The following is a 15086-nucleotide window of genomic DNA, read 5'->3' as shown; positions in this document are numbered from 1 at the left end:
ACACGTGACTGCTGCAACATTTGGCTCCTCCCATTAACTGCATCATCTTGCTAAGCTGAACACAATGGGCGGGATTCTCCAAACCCCCCCCTGCCAGGTTGGAGAATCGCGGGGGGGGGCATGAATCCCGTCCCGCCGCTCCGACGCCAGCTGCCGGATTCTCTGCCGCCGTTTTTTTGGCGGGGGCGGGGATCGCGCCGCGCCGGTCGGGGGCCTTTGGCAGTGCGTCCCACCCCCCCGCCCCCCCGGCGATTCTCTGGGCCCCGATGGGCTGAGCAGCCACCCGTTTTCGGCCAATCCCAATCCCATCGGTGTGAAATACACAAGGTCCATACCGGCAGGACCTGGCTCTGAGGGCAGCCTGTGGAGTCCTCGGGGTGGGGGGGATCTGGCCCCGCGGGTGGCCCAGCCCACCGATCTATGGGCGGGCCTGTGCCATGGGGGCACTCTTTCCCTCTGCGCCGGCCTCTGTAAAGCTCTGCCATGGAGAAGAAACCCCCTGCGCATGCGCAGGAATCACGCCAGAGGTTCTGCGCATGTGCCAGAACACGCTGTCCCTCCCGCGCATGCGCCAACTCGTGCTGGCTGGCGGAGGCCCTTCGTCGCCGGTTGGCGTGGCACCAACCACTCCAGGGCCAGCCAAGACCCCGGAAGTGCGGAGGAGTCCGCAATCTCCGGGCAGCCCAATGCCGGAATGGTTCACGCCATTCTTTGGCGCCGGTACGGCCCGCCCACCAGTTGGGGGAGAATCCCGGCCAATGTCTCCAATCATCTACCCTACAGGGAACCCTACCATCCATTACCTCAAACTGTTACGGTGCTTTAATTGCACCTCTGACTCCAAAAAGCCTAACTGTCTTTCAAACCAGGATTTTTAAAATCATGACTGCAAAAATCACACACCATCCCAGGCTTTTAACCCTTACTGCACAAAATACATATAATACACGAATCAGATATAATAAACGAATCACATATAATACACGGATCACATATAATACAATACAACATTTTTACATTCATTACAAAGATTCCCAGATGTCGGAAACACACATGCAAACAAAGGAGAAAGCAATTCAGCCCCTGGTGTCTGCTCCACCATTTAATAAGATCATGACTGATCTGATAGTAGCCTCAAATCTTCACTCTGCCTATTCCTGATAACCTATCACGCCCTTGCTGACCAAGAATCCATCCACCTCTGCCTTAAAAGTAAAGCTGCAGGCTTACTGGGCAAGAACTAAGAAACATACACTTTACTGATAACAATTATATTGGCTTATTTAACTGGCTGTGGGACAGAGCACAAAGGAACAATGGTGAAGTCTGAAAAATGTCATGGGTTATCATGTATATACCGCCACGTGTGAAATGGTGCTCCACTGCAATTGGCTGTTTGTTAATAAAATGCAAACTTCTTGTGGATATTGGAAGCAAAAGAGAAACAAAGACCTGCTGGCAGTTTTTTTAAGTTGCAATAATGAAAAAGGTTTAAGAACATCCAATTCATTTAGAGAAGGAGGATCAGGTACTTGAGAAACATCTGCTGATAGCTTTGCCTCAAAATAAACAAAGAACAATGCAGCACAGGAACAGGTCCTCCGGCCCTCCAAGCCTGTACTGGTCATGATAGCACCCTTGGCCAAAACTCTCAGCACTTCCTAGTGCTGTATCCCTCTATACCCATCCTATCCATGTATTTGTCGAGATGCCTTTTGAACGCCGTTAATGTATCTGCTTCCACAATCTCCCATGGCAACGCGTTCCAGGCATTCATTACCCTCTCTGTAAAAAAACCTGCCTCGCACAATCCTATTAAACTTTGCCCCGCGGATCTTTCCATCTTGTGACTGATCCCTCCACCGTGGGAAAGAGTGCCTGCCCATGCACTCTATGATGCCCCTCATAATCTTGTAGACCTCTAACAGGTCACCCCTCAACCTCCGTCGTTCTGATTAAAACAGTCCCAGTATATTCAGCCTCTCCACATAGCTAACACCTTCCAGACCACGCAACATCCTGGTAAACCTCCTCTGCACCCTCTCCAAAGTCTCCGCATCCTTCTGGTAGTGTGGCGACCAGAATTGCGCGCAATATTCCAAGTGCGGCCTTACTAAGGTTCTATACAACTGTAGCATGACTTGCCAGTTTTTATACTTGATGTCCCGTTCAATGAAGGCAAGCATTCCATATGCTTTCTTGACTACCTTGTCCAATAAACATTATATATTATACCCATCATGTCAGTTCCCACCTTTCCATATACCCATGACAACCAGAACTCACAAATAAGGTCCAAGTTTCAGTTGCCTAATAATAATGATAGCTTATTGTCACAAGTAGGCTTCAATGAAGTTACTGTGAAAAGCCCCTAATCGCCACATTCCGCCGATTGTTTGGGAAGGCCGGTACGGGAATTGAACCCGCGCTACTGGCATTGTTCTGCATTACAAGCCAGCAGTTTAGACCACTGTGCTAAACCAGCCCCTGTAATAGTTCCCACCATTACCCAGCCATAAATGTCGCAGAACATCCTTCCACTGTAACTTAGCCATCAGCCCTTAACCGTCCAAAACAGCTGAGCAGCTCACTGGTGTCTTTCAAATAAAATCTGTCAGCCATCCAACTCTCATTCCCAGGTAAGAATGCCGCCTACTCCAGTTGGCATCTTACTGGCAGTTATAATTGACCCTTGGGTGTCCAAAGTTAACATAATAAAATGAAAGGTGATTTCAACTCATATTGAGTAAAGTAGTCAATCTGTTTGTGCAATCATCACCATGATCATTGTTCGTCCTTTGACACCGGAGACGACAGCGAGCGTATCATCTCACTTTTGTAGCAAGTTCTTCAGTGACTGCTTGAAATGAATTCCCACAGAGAGAACAGCGGATCCCAGGTTAGGAAACTTGATTTTTTTTTAAAAACGAGACGTGTGTAAATATTATTAACTATAACCAGTTCTTTTTTAGCATCGATTGTTTAAAAACTTAGCATAAAACGGACCCTATTTGTCATACCCTTTGGGGAAGGAGAAACAATAAAACATCAAAGGACCCATACCATCATCATGCAGTAAATAGCAATATGACAACGCACTTACTTTGTAAATGCCATGTGAATAAAATTCAATCACAGATTTGCACTGACTACAGCATTCAACAACATTAGAATTATTGCATATATTTTGAAAGTGCCCATTTTCTATAAGAAAATTATTTTTGTTAAACACTATGCTGTAACAAACAGTGTACCTACTGTCTTACAACTTGTCCCATAAATTAAGAAGTGGTGGTTTGGCAAAGTAGACCGTTTTCGGAGGTCAGTTTAATATGCAGCCCTTCCAAAATACCACCCTGCAATGATTACTCAGTACCTTTAAAGAATAGTTTCTTTGACTCACCAAGCCTTTGCATGTAGAAAGTGCCACTGAAGAGTTGTTGTGTGATATTAAAGCACCTTGATAGAAGCACAGCTCCTCTGGGTGATAATGCTCTACAGATTTTAAGCCTTGTTTTCCTAAAGTCTGAACAGTAAATCCAGGAGGTATTAGGCCTTCAGAAGTTCTTAGCTCCAAATGAAAGTCCTGGCCAAACCCATTGAGTTTGAAGTAGAGGGATTCATCACCGACATTAAGAACTGATCGCTTCTTTCTCTGCGGATGAATCACTGAGGGAGAGATATAATCACCACTGCTGTCAGCTTCATACGGAGTCACAATTTCGTATTCTGCGAAAATACAATCGTATCTATTACTATTTTGGTCTTAAAGCTGCACTGCCTCATAAAGCATACGTTAAAACCTAACTAAAAAAGAACCATATTTACAATGATTCTAATGTTAGAACTATTTTAAATTTGATCAGTTAAAAATAGATTTTTTTCTGTGTGCTTATTACAAGTTTTAGGGTGTTCGTTCTTAATGCTCCTTAAAATTACTTCAAGCTTGAGATTACTGAAAAAGTAGTAAGAAATAATTGTCCAATTTAAGTCTTTCCAGAGTTAAATACATTTAGAAGTACACAAATTTAACAAAATGAAAACCAACTCATATTGGCAATAAGGTGGTTGAAAGCCTTGAAAATTTTAGAATCAAAGCTTTAAACAATATAAATATGTGCAGCACAAGAATGTACCTCTAAATATATAGGGAAAGAAGAATTGGAAGATCAGAAATCTGTCATGCTGAAAAGACAGCATGGAGGAAAGAAATTTCTACGAAAATTAACTGTAGTGTGGTAGACCAATTGGGTTGGTAGCCATTGAAAACTGATAGCAAATTATTCAAATCCAGTGCTACTGGTACCAAGTGCAGTGAGGAACAAACATTTATTGAAACATGCAAGCAAAATTGTAAACTGACAGAACACCGAAGACCTTACAAGCATGAATTTCTAACTCAAATACATCAATACTGTATTTGAGAAAATCAAGAAGCAAATGAGAGATTAATGGCATTATGTTGCTCTCTCCTGAACCTTTGTCACCCCACTCACGCACACTATTTTGAAATTATGACTGCTGATAACCTATCCGAGGCCCAAGAGCTTGGGGGGGGGGGGGGGGGGGTGGTTGGGCATTGGATGGGGGAGGGGGGTACGACTTAGATTCTGCCTTTCTTTCCTGAGGAGTTGCATCTGTCAATCCTTCTTAGCATGTCCCTTTGGGCGCAAATGAAATGCAAACTTTCCACGTGAGAAAATCACAACCATGAAGCTGTATCCTGCCTCTCCATGGCTCAGTTCTTTAAAACAAGCCAAGACAGAATCGGACAATGCTTTTTGTCTGGAATGAACAATAAAAGGTCACTGGCTCCCCTTTAATGCAACTCCTTAGTTTAAATCATTCATGGAAAAATAAATCACACAACAAAAGCAGGTTGTCAAGAAACACAAAAATCATTCATGTACACTTGATTCACAAATCTTTAAAAATATATGAAAATGAGATACTGCTGATAATTCCCAATGCTTTTCACTTTTGCTTATAACATGATATGTCACTCCTTTATAATTAATTTCAATTTATTTATCTTATATGGAAACAACATAACTGTATGATATATATTTTGGTAAAATAATAAAATACTATTTTCTCCCCAAATCTCTTGGAGTTACCGACTCCATTTAGGACGTCAATATAGAACATAGAACAGTACAGTACAGCACTGAACAGGCCCTTCGGCCCTCAATGTTGTGCCGAGCCATGATCACCCTACTCAAACCCACGTATCCACCCTATAACCGTAACCCAACAACCCCCCCCCTTAACCTTACTTTTATTAGGACACTACGGGCAATTTAGCATGGCCAATCCACCTAACCCGCACATCTTTGGACATATCTTAACCAAGTGGCCATTCTTCTTTTTAGGAGTGTAGACTGCAAGTATTAACAACAATTTAACCAAATGTGACATCAGAGCCAAACGCACTGTTGTTCTCACCTGATATTCACACACAATACACTTCCTAGCAGGATCATTGGACTGCAGTCAGGAACAGGTAAACTGCGCTTCTTCCCTCCCCACCCAAGGCAAATGCTGTTTTAATCGAGATCAGCTTAGTCAGCACAAACAAAAGAATCAAACCTGGAAGACTTGATCTGTGTGGCCCCATAACGTAACAAACTACCAAATTGTGTAGTATAAATGCTCGTGACTGCCCTACTGAGCCTCACTGTAATACTGGTTTTTAACTGGTATGTCTTAGATAACTTGTTACGTGCTTCTGAGCCAGGCAAGAAAATAGATGGAAAATAGTCTGCCCATGCCCCTGTGAAGCTCCTTAGAACATTTAATTATGGTAAAGACACTAGCTGAAATTCTCCACCTCGCGATGCACAAACGCAAACTGCGATCGGCGAAGAATTGGGCGTCCAAACTAGAGGTCCGCACCTCGTACCAATTCGGGTGCTATGCTTCGTCCCTCGCTGGTGGCAATAACAAGGTTGCCGGCCTGCTGGCAGCAGCATGCGAAGCCTGCATTTAAATATGATTAGCGGGTTGGATACAGTATGCTCCACCCTTCCACAATGCTCCGATCCTCTCAGGCGGAAGTCTCTCGGGCGTGAATTATTACAAGTGTTTACATGTATGGACTGGGCGCCATGGCTGCGGAGGGGGAGCGGGAGGCTAAATAAGTCTTGTGCTTGCTGTGGGATGGCTGCCCGGGCCAGTGGCAGTAATGGGTAGTGGTTTAGTGCCAAGTCCAAGGACTTGGGGTGTCCCCCTCGGGATCAGGCCTGGTAACGACCGCCATTGCTGCAGTCTGTCTTGTAAATGCACTCCTTTGTTCTACTTACAGGCTCCTGACTGCTCACACTGCTGAATGTTGCCTATGTCCTTTGAATGTTCAGAAGGCCTCTGATCATCTGGGAGCCCACCCAGGCCACCCCTCTGGACACCAACATACCCCAGCTGTATCATCAAGGGCCAAGCTCAATCAGGAGCCCACCAGGTGTTGGTACTCCTCAGAAGCACTGTCCCATTGCAGAGGAAGCAGGGGATCAGCAGAGCTCACACAACCAGAGGACCATTACACTGTGGCCTTTGGAACCCGCATTGCTTCCCTGCCCCTCTCAAGGCAGAGGAATCACCAGTGACCCCCAGACCTCCGGATCACCAGCTGTCTCCTCCTGGTGAGACTGGCAGTACTGACTGCCTTTGCCACCCCCTCCCAGGCAGTGTTCAGGATGGCAGGCTTGAGTCTGCGGACCACGCTAGGAAAGAGGGTGTCCCTCCGCTCTTCAGTAGCACGGAGCTGTGGATTCACCTCGGACTCAGGCTTCTCTGAGCCATCTTGGTGGCTGCAGTGAGTGTGTGCTAAATGGAGTGCTTAAAAACAGCTCCAGCGCAGGGCGGTATGTGGTGCAGTGGCTAGCACTGGGACTGCGGCGCTGAGGAGCCGGAGTCGAATCCCAGCCCTGGGTCACTGTCGGTGTGGAGTTTACACATTCTCCCCATGTCTGTGTGGGGTTCACCACCACAATCCAAAGATTTGCACGTTAGGTGGATTGGCCACGGTAAATTGTCCCTTAATTGGAAAAAAAATAACTGGGTACTCTAAATTTATTTTAAAAAATAAAAAAAACTGCTCCAGCTGTCAGGCCATTTGGCGCTAACTTCAGCCCCAGCGGTTAGAATGCCCGCTGGGCCAGGAATTGCTCGGAATTCACATCAGCAGCGTGCTGGCCCATTAGCGTGTCCTGAATTGCTCTACAAATAGCGCCCCCAACAGGAAAGTTGAACCACCCGCAATTCAGTCCCAGCGTCAAAACCTAGAGCGGGATTCTCCAGTTCGCAGTCATGTGTTTTTCATTAACGTGCTCTTCACTGGCGATGGGATTCTGTCTTCCCGCTGTTGCAAATGGGCGTTCCCATTGAAGCTTCCCCACACTGCCAGGAGACCCGGAAGCGATGTGCCGCCGGTCAGAAAAATTAATTGCAAACATTGGAGAATGCCAGCCTTAGTCTCCCAAACGGAGAAATTGACCCATGGTTAATTAAAAGAAGCGAAGGTATAAAAGAAAGGAGGAGTCTATCATCTCTATTGCATGGCTGGGAAATGCAGAACATTTGTTTGAAAATAAATATTTTACTTAATGGTTATTGGTTATCCTCTATGTTCTAATCGATACACGAAGAAGTCGGGAGAAATTGCTTTTGTTCTGGTCAATTCCAGAAAACTGTTTCATATTAAATATAAGTAATGATATCGGCTGCTCAATGTGGGGAATGAATTTGAGGGAATTTGTTGGTCTTATTAGGTGTGTCAAGTAATCAAAATTCATACCATCATGCAAGAGGAGGAATTTGGAATTATATTGTGCTTGTTGATCCTGAAAGTTATTATCATTTGCATCGGCGTCAACACTTAGTCTCCCAAATGGAGAATTTCACCCACTATATAAATGCAATCAGTGTAGGAATCAACAGAATTTAAGACAGCACCTGGCCACGTTTATATCAATACAGATATTGCAATCTTTAGGAATAGTTTGTATTTACAGAAGGTTATCCAAATTCTGTTCCTCTCCAGGTGACCAGTAATCTGAATCAAGATGCTCAAGGCAGGAATTATTGCATGGATCAAGATGAACAAGCAATTTCGTGTTTTTTCATGGGCGATTAAGTGTGTCCATGTAAATAGCACATGTGTTGATAAGGTAATGACATCCAGCTGTTGGGTGATTTTAAATAGATATTGAATATTGAGGTTATAGCCAGTCAAGAAGATATTTTCAGCAACCTGAGTGTTTGTGAGAATCCCCTCTACCCAATGTAAGCAATACCTTAAAATGGCTTGTGGATCATTATGCACAAACATATAGAGCAGAAAGAAAGCAGATTTTATACTAGACGTACAAGAGGATAGGTGCTCTTAGATGATTTTTGAACAGAAATATAATCAGAACAGTAGGCACTGAGCTGGACAATGATTTAAAAACCAGGGCTAGTGCCATAACATGTTTAACTGGTTGATTTGTGATTGTGCTTTTATTGTGCAATTTAGCGCACATGTAAATCAAAACTCAAGTTTCCTAGGATACATAATCTACTTAATGACTAATTATGGAGGAAAATAATCCCATTCATTATTCTATGAAATAATGCTGAACATATACACTAAGGATTACTTCATGAATTAAGCATGCATTTAGCAATGTACTTGACACTTGAACACCCAAACTCTTGAAATCTGACAAAGTGAGTTCATTTCCAGAGCATTAGGACAGCATTTCAAACCTGAGGGTGCAGCATTCCAACCTTTCTTCACTTTAAAATTACAATAGCTACAAGTTAATCAAAGCCACTCTACTATACAGCTGTTTTACTTTTTAAGTGCTGCATCATACATTCTAGTTAAAAACATAACTTATCCAAAACTGACAACAACTCAGGATCAACACAATTTCATGTTAAAATTACCTACATAAAGCAACCCTATTAGAATAAGAGGAAAGCATGGAAGTTTAAAAATAAATTCAATATTCCCCTGAGGCACCCAGCCATGTAGAAGAGAAACTGGTTTAAAAGGTTGGAAAACTTGTTTATACATGGGAAATATGTATGGACATATTTTAAAAAGCTCTGTGGCATTATTAGCAGTTTTTACTGTGCTGTACTTGTGCGTCAAACTGATTCAATCATTTGGGTGCTCACAGTTTGAGGAGGCATGGAAACCAGCAAGCTGCTATGCAGTTGAGGTGCTATAGCTATCCCGGGGGGTGGGGAAGGGAAGAAACGTGCATTTTACCTGCTCCTGACTGCTGTCCAGTGATCTTGCTCTTAAGTGCATTACGTGTGTATGTGAACTATTACACTGAAATGGATCATTTTCTGCACTACAATCTTTAGATGAACTATACAGTTTAATGAGTATTATTTCTACAGGTCTGGAATAAACTTCTGCTTAAGAGTACTAAGAGGTTATGAAACATTTTGTAATTGATTGGCACACTGCTTGTTACTTTAGCTCGAATATACAAACTGGCGCGGAATAATATCAGTTTTAGCATTCAAAAATACAGACAGCGGATCTTTACCATTGGAAAACAGTTTCATTGTAATAATCAGTCTATGTTTAGTCTATAAGCCATTCATCAATTCAAAGGAAGGGTTTACAACAGTAACTTGTGTTTATATGACACCTTTAACATAATAAAATGCCCCAAGGCATCTCAGAGGCATTAGAAAATTAAACATGACACCAAGCCACCTAAGGTCATATTAAGGTAGATGACCGAAAACTTGGTAAAAGATTTAGCTATTAAGGAAAGTCTTAAAGGAAGAAAAGAGTTAGCGAGGCAAAGAGGTTCAGGGAGGGAATTCCAAAGCATAGGGCTGAGGCAACTGCAGGCATAGCCATCAATGGTGGAGGGATTAAAATTAGCAATGCTCAAGAGATCAGATTTGGAGGAGCACAGATATCTTAAAATTACACAGATAGGAAAGGGCCAAGCCATGGAGGGATTTGAAAACAAGGATGTGGGGCTGGATGCTCCATTTTGGTACTATGTCCCCACGCCATTGTAAAAACGGTGGCCTTTCACGACAGAGAAATTGGCATGCAAGGGCCACATATTCTGAGCCCTGCAGGGGGCTAGCAGAGACCCGGCGTGAAACCATCCGCTTTTGCTACAGATACGGGCCCCCACACTTCTGGATCGGAGGCCGCGCATGCGCACGGCGGCTGCCTCCAGCGGCTGCGCCATGCTCTATGGCGGACTCAGACCGCGGCGCTGGACCCTCCAAGTAGTGCCCCCGATGCACGACACTAGCCACCCGCAATCAGTCCGGTGCCGTACAAGGACCCCCTACCCTCCAATCGGCCCACTCCCGACCATGGCGGCCTTGGATTGAGTCCGCAGCCGCCAAGCTAGTATCCTGACCGGCAGGACCGTGTTAGATCCACGCCATCAGGACTGCGGATGATCGGGGACTTGAAATGGCGGGGCGAGCCTCCAGCAACGGCCGCAGGCAGGCGATACTTAGCGCTGCGTACTCTCTCTCGAATGCCGCTTTTTGGGGCCCGGAGAATCAGGGAACAGGCGGCAGTCCCAATTTTGTGCGCCAAAATGGATTCTCCACCCCAGCACCGTGATTTCGGTGTCGGTGTGCAGAGAATCCAACCCATGATTTTTTAAATTGAGGTGCTATTTAACCAGGACCCAGCGTTGGTCAACGAGCACAGCAGTAATAGATGAATGGGATTTAGTGTGAGGTAGAACATGAGCTGCAGAGCTTTAGATGCCTTCAAATTGGGGAGGGCGGGAGGCGGTGCAAGAATATGGGAGGCCGACCAGGAGTGCATTAGAATAGCCATGTCCAGAGCTAGCAAAAGCATGGTGAACAAAAGCAGCAGAAGACCTGAGGCAGTGGTGGATATGGGCTATGTTAAGGAGGTGAAAAAAGCACAGTCAAAGAGATTTGTGGTTGAAAGCTTCTCTTGGGGTCAAATACGACAGAAAGGTTGTGGACAGTCTGGTTCAGTTGATACCTAAAATGTTGATTTCCCTCCTCTTGACACATACTGCTGGACCTTTATGATATTTCAGTGGTTTCTGTATTCAGATTTGCAAGATCTGCAGGATTTTTTAAACACTGTAATCGACAATTAGACAATTGGTCCCATGGTATAGAATTTCAATAATAGACACAATTAAAATGGAATTTAAGATGTATTCAAGCACTGCCCCAATATTTATAAGGGATTAAAATTATTCTGCTGTAATGTAAAATTCCAAGGCTGAAGAGTTCTGCTTCAAGTAGTTGACACTTCATTGCTACTCAGAGCCTTCCCCACTGGCAAGCTCCAATTGTGTGTTGGGAGCACCCTCTAGCGTTTTGGTCACTCATTGTTGTATTTCTAACGTGGGACTCGACTTGTAGTGAGAAACGGTGATTTTCTTTCGCCACGTAAATATGAATGTAACATGCCTGAGGGTTGACACTGCGGGGAGAGGGGAGGGGGGGCAGCAGTGACATCCTTCATCACACCCGAACTCCCTCTACTCACCGCTGCTGTCATCCAGCTCCAGCCACCCAAACGGTGACACATGATGGACTGTCCTCCTCTCACCTCCAGCTCCTGCAGCACCAGTTGCGACATGAATGGCTTCGCCAGCAAAGTCACTCTGAAAGACAGAATCAGCCAACAATCAGCATGCACAGAAGTAATGGGTTTGTCTGAAAACTTTGGCACTTGCAACAACGACCTGTTCTAATACATCCACATTCCAATTTACAGAAAGACAACGGGGCTACTTAAATGGACAAGTCCAACGTGCCTTGAGGCGAAGTCCCATCAGTATGAGAAGCTGAAAGACTACAAACATTCTTCTGAAAAGTGACCCCCTGTCAATAAAAGGCAAAGGGCCCATTGCATCCTCCAAAAGCTGCATTTTTCTCTCTCTCTAATGTTTTCAGTGTTAACAGAGTTCCTTTAACTGGAACACCTGATGAAAAGGTTTTGAGGGGGGGGGGGGGGGGGGGAGCAGTTCAATAAATAAGTTTTGCTTCACAATGCAGTGAGTTTCCGAGTAGGACTGCAGCTGGTCAGGAGGTTGGGTTGTGTTGACAGGTACATTGGCAGCGGGAGCCCCGGCTGAAAGCTGGATCTTCAGCCCGCTCCACACTGGCTCTCCACCGGACTCCTGGAGCCGGGTTGAGTCGCTCTGCTGAGATTGTCGCCTCCCAGTGAGGTGAATGTGGTTCTCGGTGCTGCAGGAAGCTGGCTTCTCTCTCTCTCTCTCTCTCTGGGTGCAGTGAGTTTGCAGGAGGATTGAAGCTGCTGCTATGTCTCTTCCTCTGCTGTGTGTGTGTTGACTGTATCTGTCTGCAGTGTTGCACAGACTGACTCAGTAACCCCACTCCTGGCTCCCCCCCCCCCTCACACATGTGGCTTTGTGAGTAAATCTCTGGCTCTCTTCACTGACACACACACACTTCTTTGAGTGACAGGCAGCTCTGGCCAATCGGCGAGCCCGGCGAGCTGTCAATCATTGCGCCAGGGGCTGTGTCCCTGGGTGGGCAGCAGTTCAGTCCCAAGCTCAGACCCACACTTACGCTCAGCTCAGGAGAAAGGCTGTGGGCAAGTGTGTCTCTGTTCCCAGCCACAGGTACTCGCTATCCACACCTTTAGAATCGCTGGCTGCAATACGCCTTTATTGACGAGCAGTATTTAAAGGGTTAAATCAATATCCTCTTTTTTTTGTCTGCAAAGTATCAGTAAAGTACGGTGCAAATCCATTTCTAAGCAATAATTACCTTTACTTCAACTGGTTCACTGACTCATATTCCCACTCGGTTTTTCTCAATCACCCACTAATCCTTTCACACTTAGCAAATTTGGCACACTGTGTTCTCTTCTACACGGGGCGGGGGGGGGGGGGACCAACTGCAGACTGGATGACCATTTTGTTGTAGAATCTTTCGAATCCCTACAGTGCACAAGGAGGCCATTTAGCCCATCAAGTTGCCACCAACCCTCCGAAAGAGCATCCCACCTAATCTTTGGACACTAAGGGCACCTAACCTGCACATCTTTGGACTGTGGGAGGAAACCAGAGCACCCGGAGGAAACCCATGAAGACACGAGGGGAATGTACAAGCTCCACACAGTCACCCGAGATCTGTATCGAACCCGGATCCCTGGCGCTGTGAGACAGAGTGCTAACCATTGTGCCACCGTACTGCCCGAATCAATATCTCATTCTATCAGCATGACTCCGAGTTTCCAGTCATTTGTCATTTTAATGGTCCATCTTATTCTCACCTTGACATTTCTGTCCTTGTCCTTTGTCAATATTCCATTGAAGATCAACACAAGCTCAGGGACAGCACCTTGTCGTTTTACTGAGTACTTTACAACCTTTTTAAACACATCATTGAAGTTCAACAACTTTAGAATGTAACCTCTGCCCCCATTTTTTTCACTTTGCAGTTTATTCTTTCCTCCCCCTTACCACAGAAACATAGAATGCTTTCAGTACAAAATGAGACCATTTAGCCCATCCTGACTGCTGAATCTCTGCAAGAGCAATTCACCTGATTCCACACGCCTATTTTTTCCCCTAACCCTGCAAATATTTCCTTCTTAGATAATTATGTAATTCCCTTTTGAAAGCTACAATCGGATCTGCTCGCATTACACTCGGGTCGTCCATTCCAGATCCTAACCATTCGCAATATAAACATGGTTCAAACATGGACAAAAGAGCTGAATGCCAGAGGTGAGGTGAGAGTGACTGCTCTTGACAGCAAAGCAACATTTGACTGAGTATGGAATCAAGTGAGCCCCAGCTAAACTGGAGTCAATGGGAATCAGTGGGGAAACTCTCCGCTGCTTGGAGTCATACCTGGCACAAAGGAAGATGGTTGTGGTGGTTGGAGATCAATCATCTCAGCTCCAGGATATCACTGCCGAGGCCCAACTATCTTCAGCTGCTTGATCAGTGACCTACCTACCATCATAAGGTCAGAAGGGGGCGATGTTTGTAGATGACTGCACAATGTTTAGCACCCTTTGTGACTCCTTAGATCTTCAGCTCATGTCCAAATGCAGCAAGACCTGGACAATATCCAGGCTTGGAATGACAAGTGGCAAGTTATATTTATGTCACACAAGTGCCAGGCAATGACCATCTCATACAAGAGAAGATCTAACCATCGCCCCTTGAAATCCAATGCATTACCATTGCTAAATTCCCCACAATCAACATCCTGGGGTTACCATTGATCAGAAACTGAATTGGACAAGCCACATTAATACTGCGGCTACCAGGTCAAAGGCTAGGAATCCTACGGTGGGTAACTCACCTCCTGACCCCCCAAAACATGTCCACCATCTACATGGAACAAGTCAGGAGTGTAATGGTATACTCTGCACTTGCCTGGATGAATGCAGCTCCAACAACACTCAAGAAGCTCGACACCATCCAGAACAAAGCAGCCCGCTTGATTGCTCCTCCTTCCACAAACATTCAAACCCTCCACCATCGACGAACAGTGGATGCCTTGTATATAATCTACAAGATGCACTGCAGTAACTCACCAAAGCTCCTTAGACAGCACATTCCAAACCCACGACCACTGGCATCTAGAAGGACATGAGCAGCAGATACCTGGGAACGCCACGACCTGGAGGTTCCTCTCCAAGTCACTCACCACATCAAAACTTATTCTGATTATAGTTGAAGCACTCTAGTCCCCCTGGTGCACACCAGTCATGGGAGACTTCAAGACACTGCATTCTTTATCTCCAGAGACATCCAAGCATGACTATAACCCCAAAAGAGTGTCAGCAAGGTCCAATGACCATCCCCCCTCATGCCCCCTCCTCCCCCCACCCACCTGCTCGACCACCCAGGATCTAGACTTTTATTTGGCCACTTGGCGAGGCCTTGAAACAGTCCTATGAAGCGGTCCTCGGCCCTGTCCTCTCCCCTTCGTACCAGGTGGCCAAAGATCAGGAGCATGAAAGTGAAGTTCAGCCAAAGTAGCAGATTTCACCAATTCTGGCACTCAACCTGCAATTTTGCAGGTAGCAGCACCATGCACTAACCATCTGATTTAAACACTGCAAG

General features: G+C 45.4%; 1 protein-coding gene across 1 annotated transcript in view; it reads right to left on the bottom strand.

Annotated features, from left to right (window-relative positions):
• Positions 1 to 12366, bottom strand: part of LOC119966035 (A disintegrin and metalloproteinase with thrombospondin motifs 16) — a 320047-nt gene extending 307681 nt beyond the window's left edge. The window contains exons 1-3 of the mRNA XM_038797188.1: positions 11790 to 12366; positions 11519 to 11636; positions 3404 to 3729 (exon numbers count right to left, since the gene is read on the bottom strand). Coding sequence (XP_038653116.1) covers positions 3404 to 3729; positions 11519 to 11636; positions 11790 to 11903 — 558 coding nt within the window. The 5' untranslated portion in view covers positions 11904 to 12366. The remainder of the gene's footprint in view (positions 1 to 3403; positions 3730 to 11518; positions 11637 to 11789) is intronic.
• Between the last annotated feature and the right edge of the window lie 2720 nt (positions 12367 to 15086).

Source organism: Scyliorhinus canicula, chromosome 5 (assembly GCF_902713615.1).
Source record: "Scyliorhinus canicula chromosome 5, sScyCan1.1, whole genome shotgun sequence".
NCBI classification, from domain to species: Eukaryota; Metazoa; Chordata; class Chondrichthyes; order Carcharhiniformes; family Scyliorhinidae; genus Scyliorhinus; species Scyliorhinus canicula.
The sequence above is the reverse complement of the archived record's forward strand: the minus strand, read 5'-3'. Positions and strand labels throughout refer to the sequence as shown.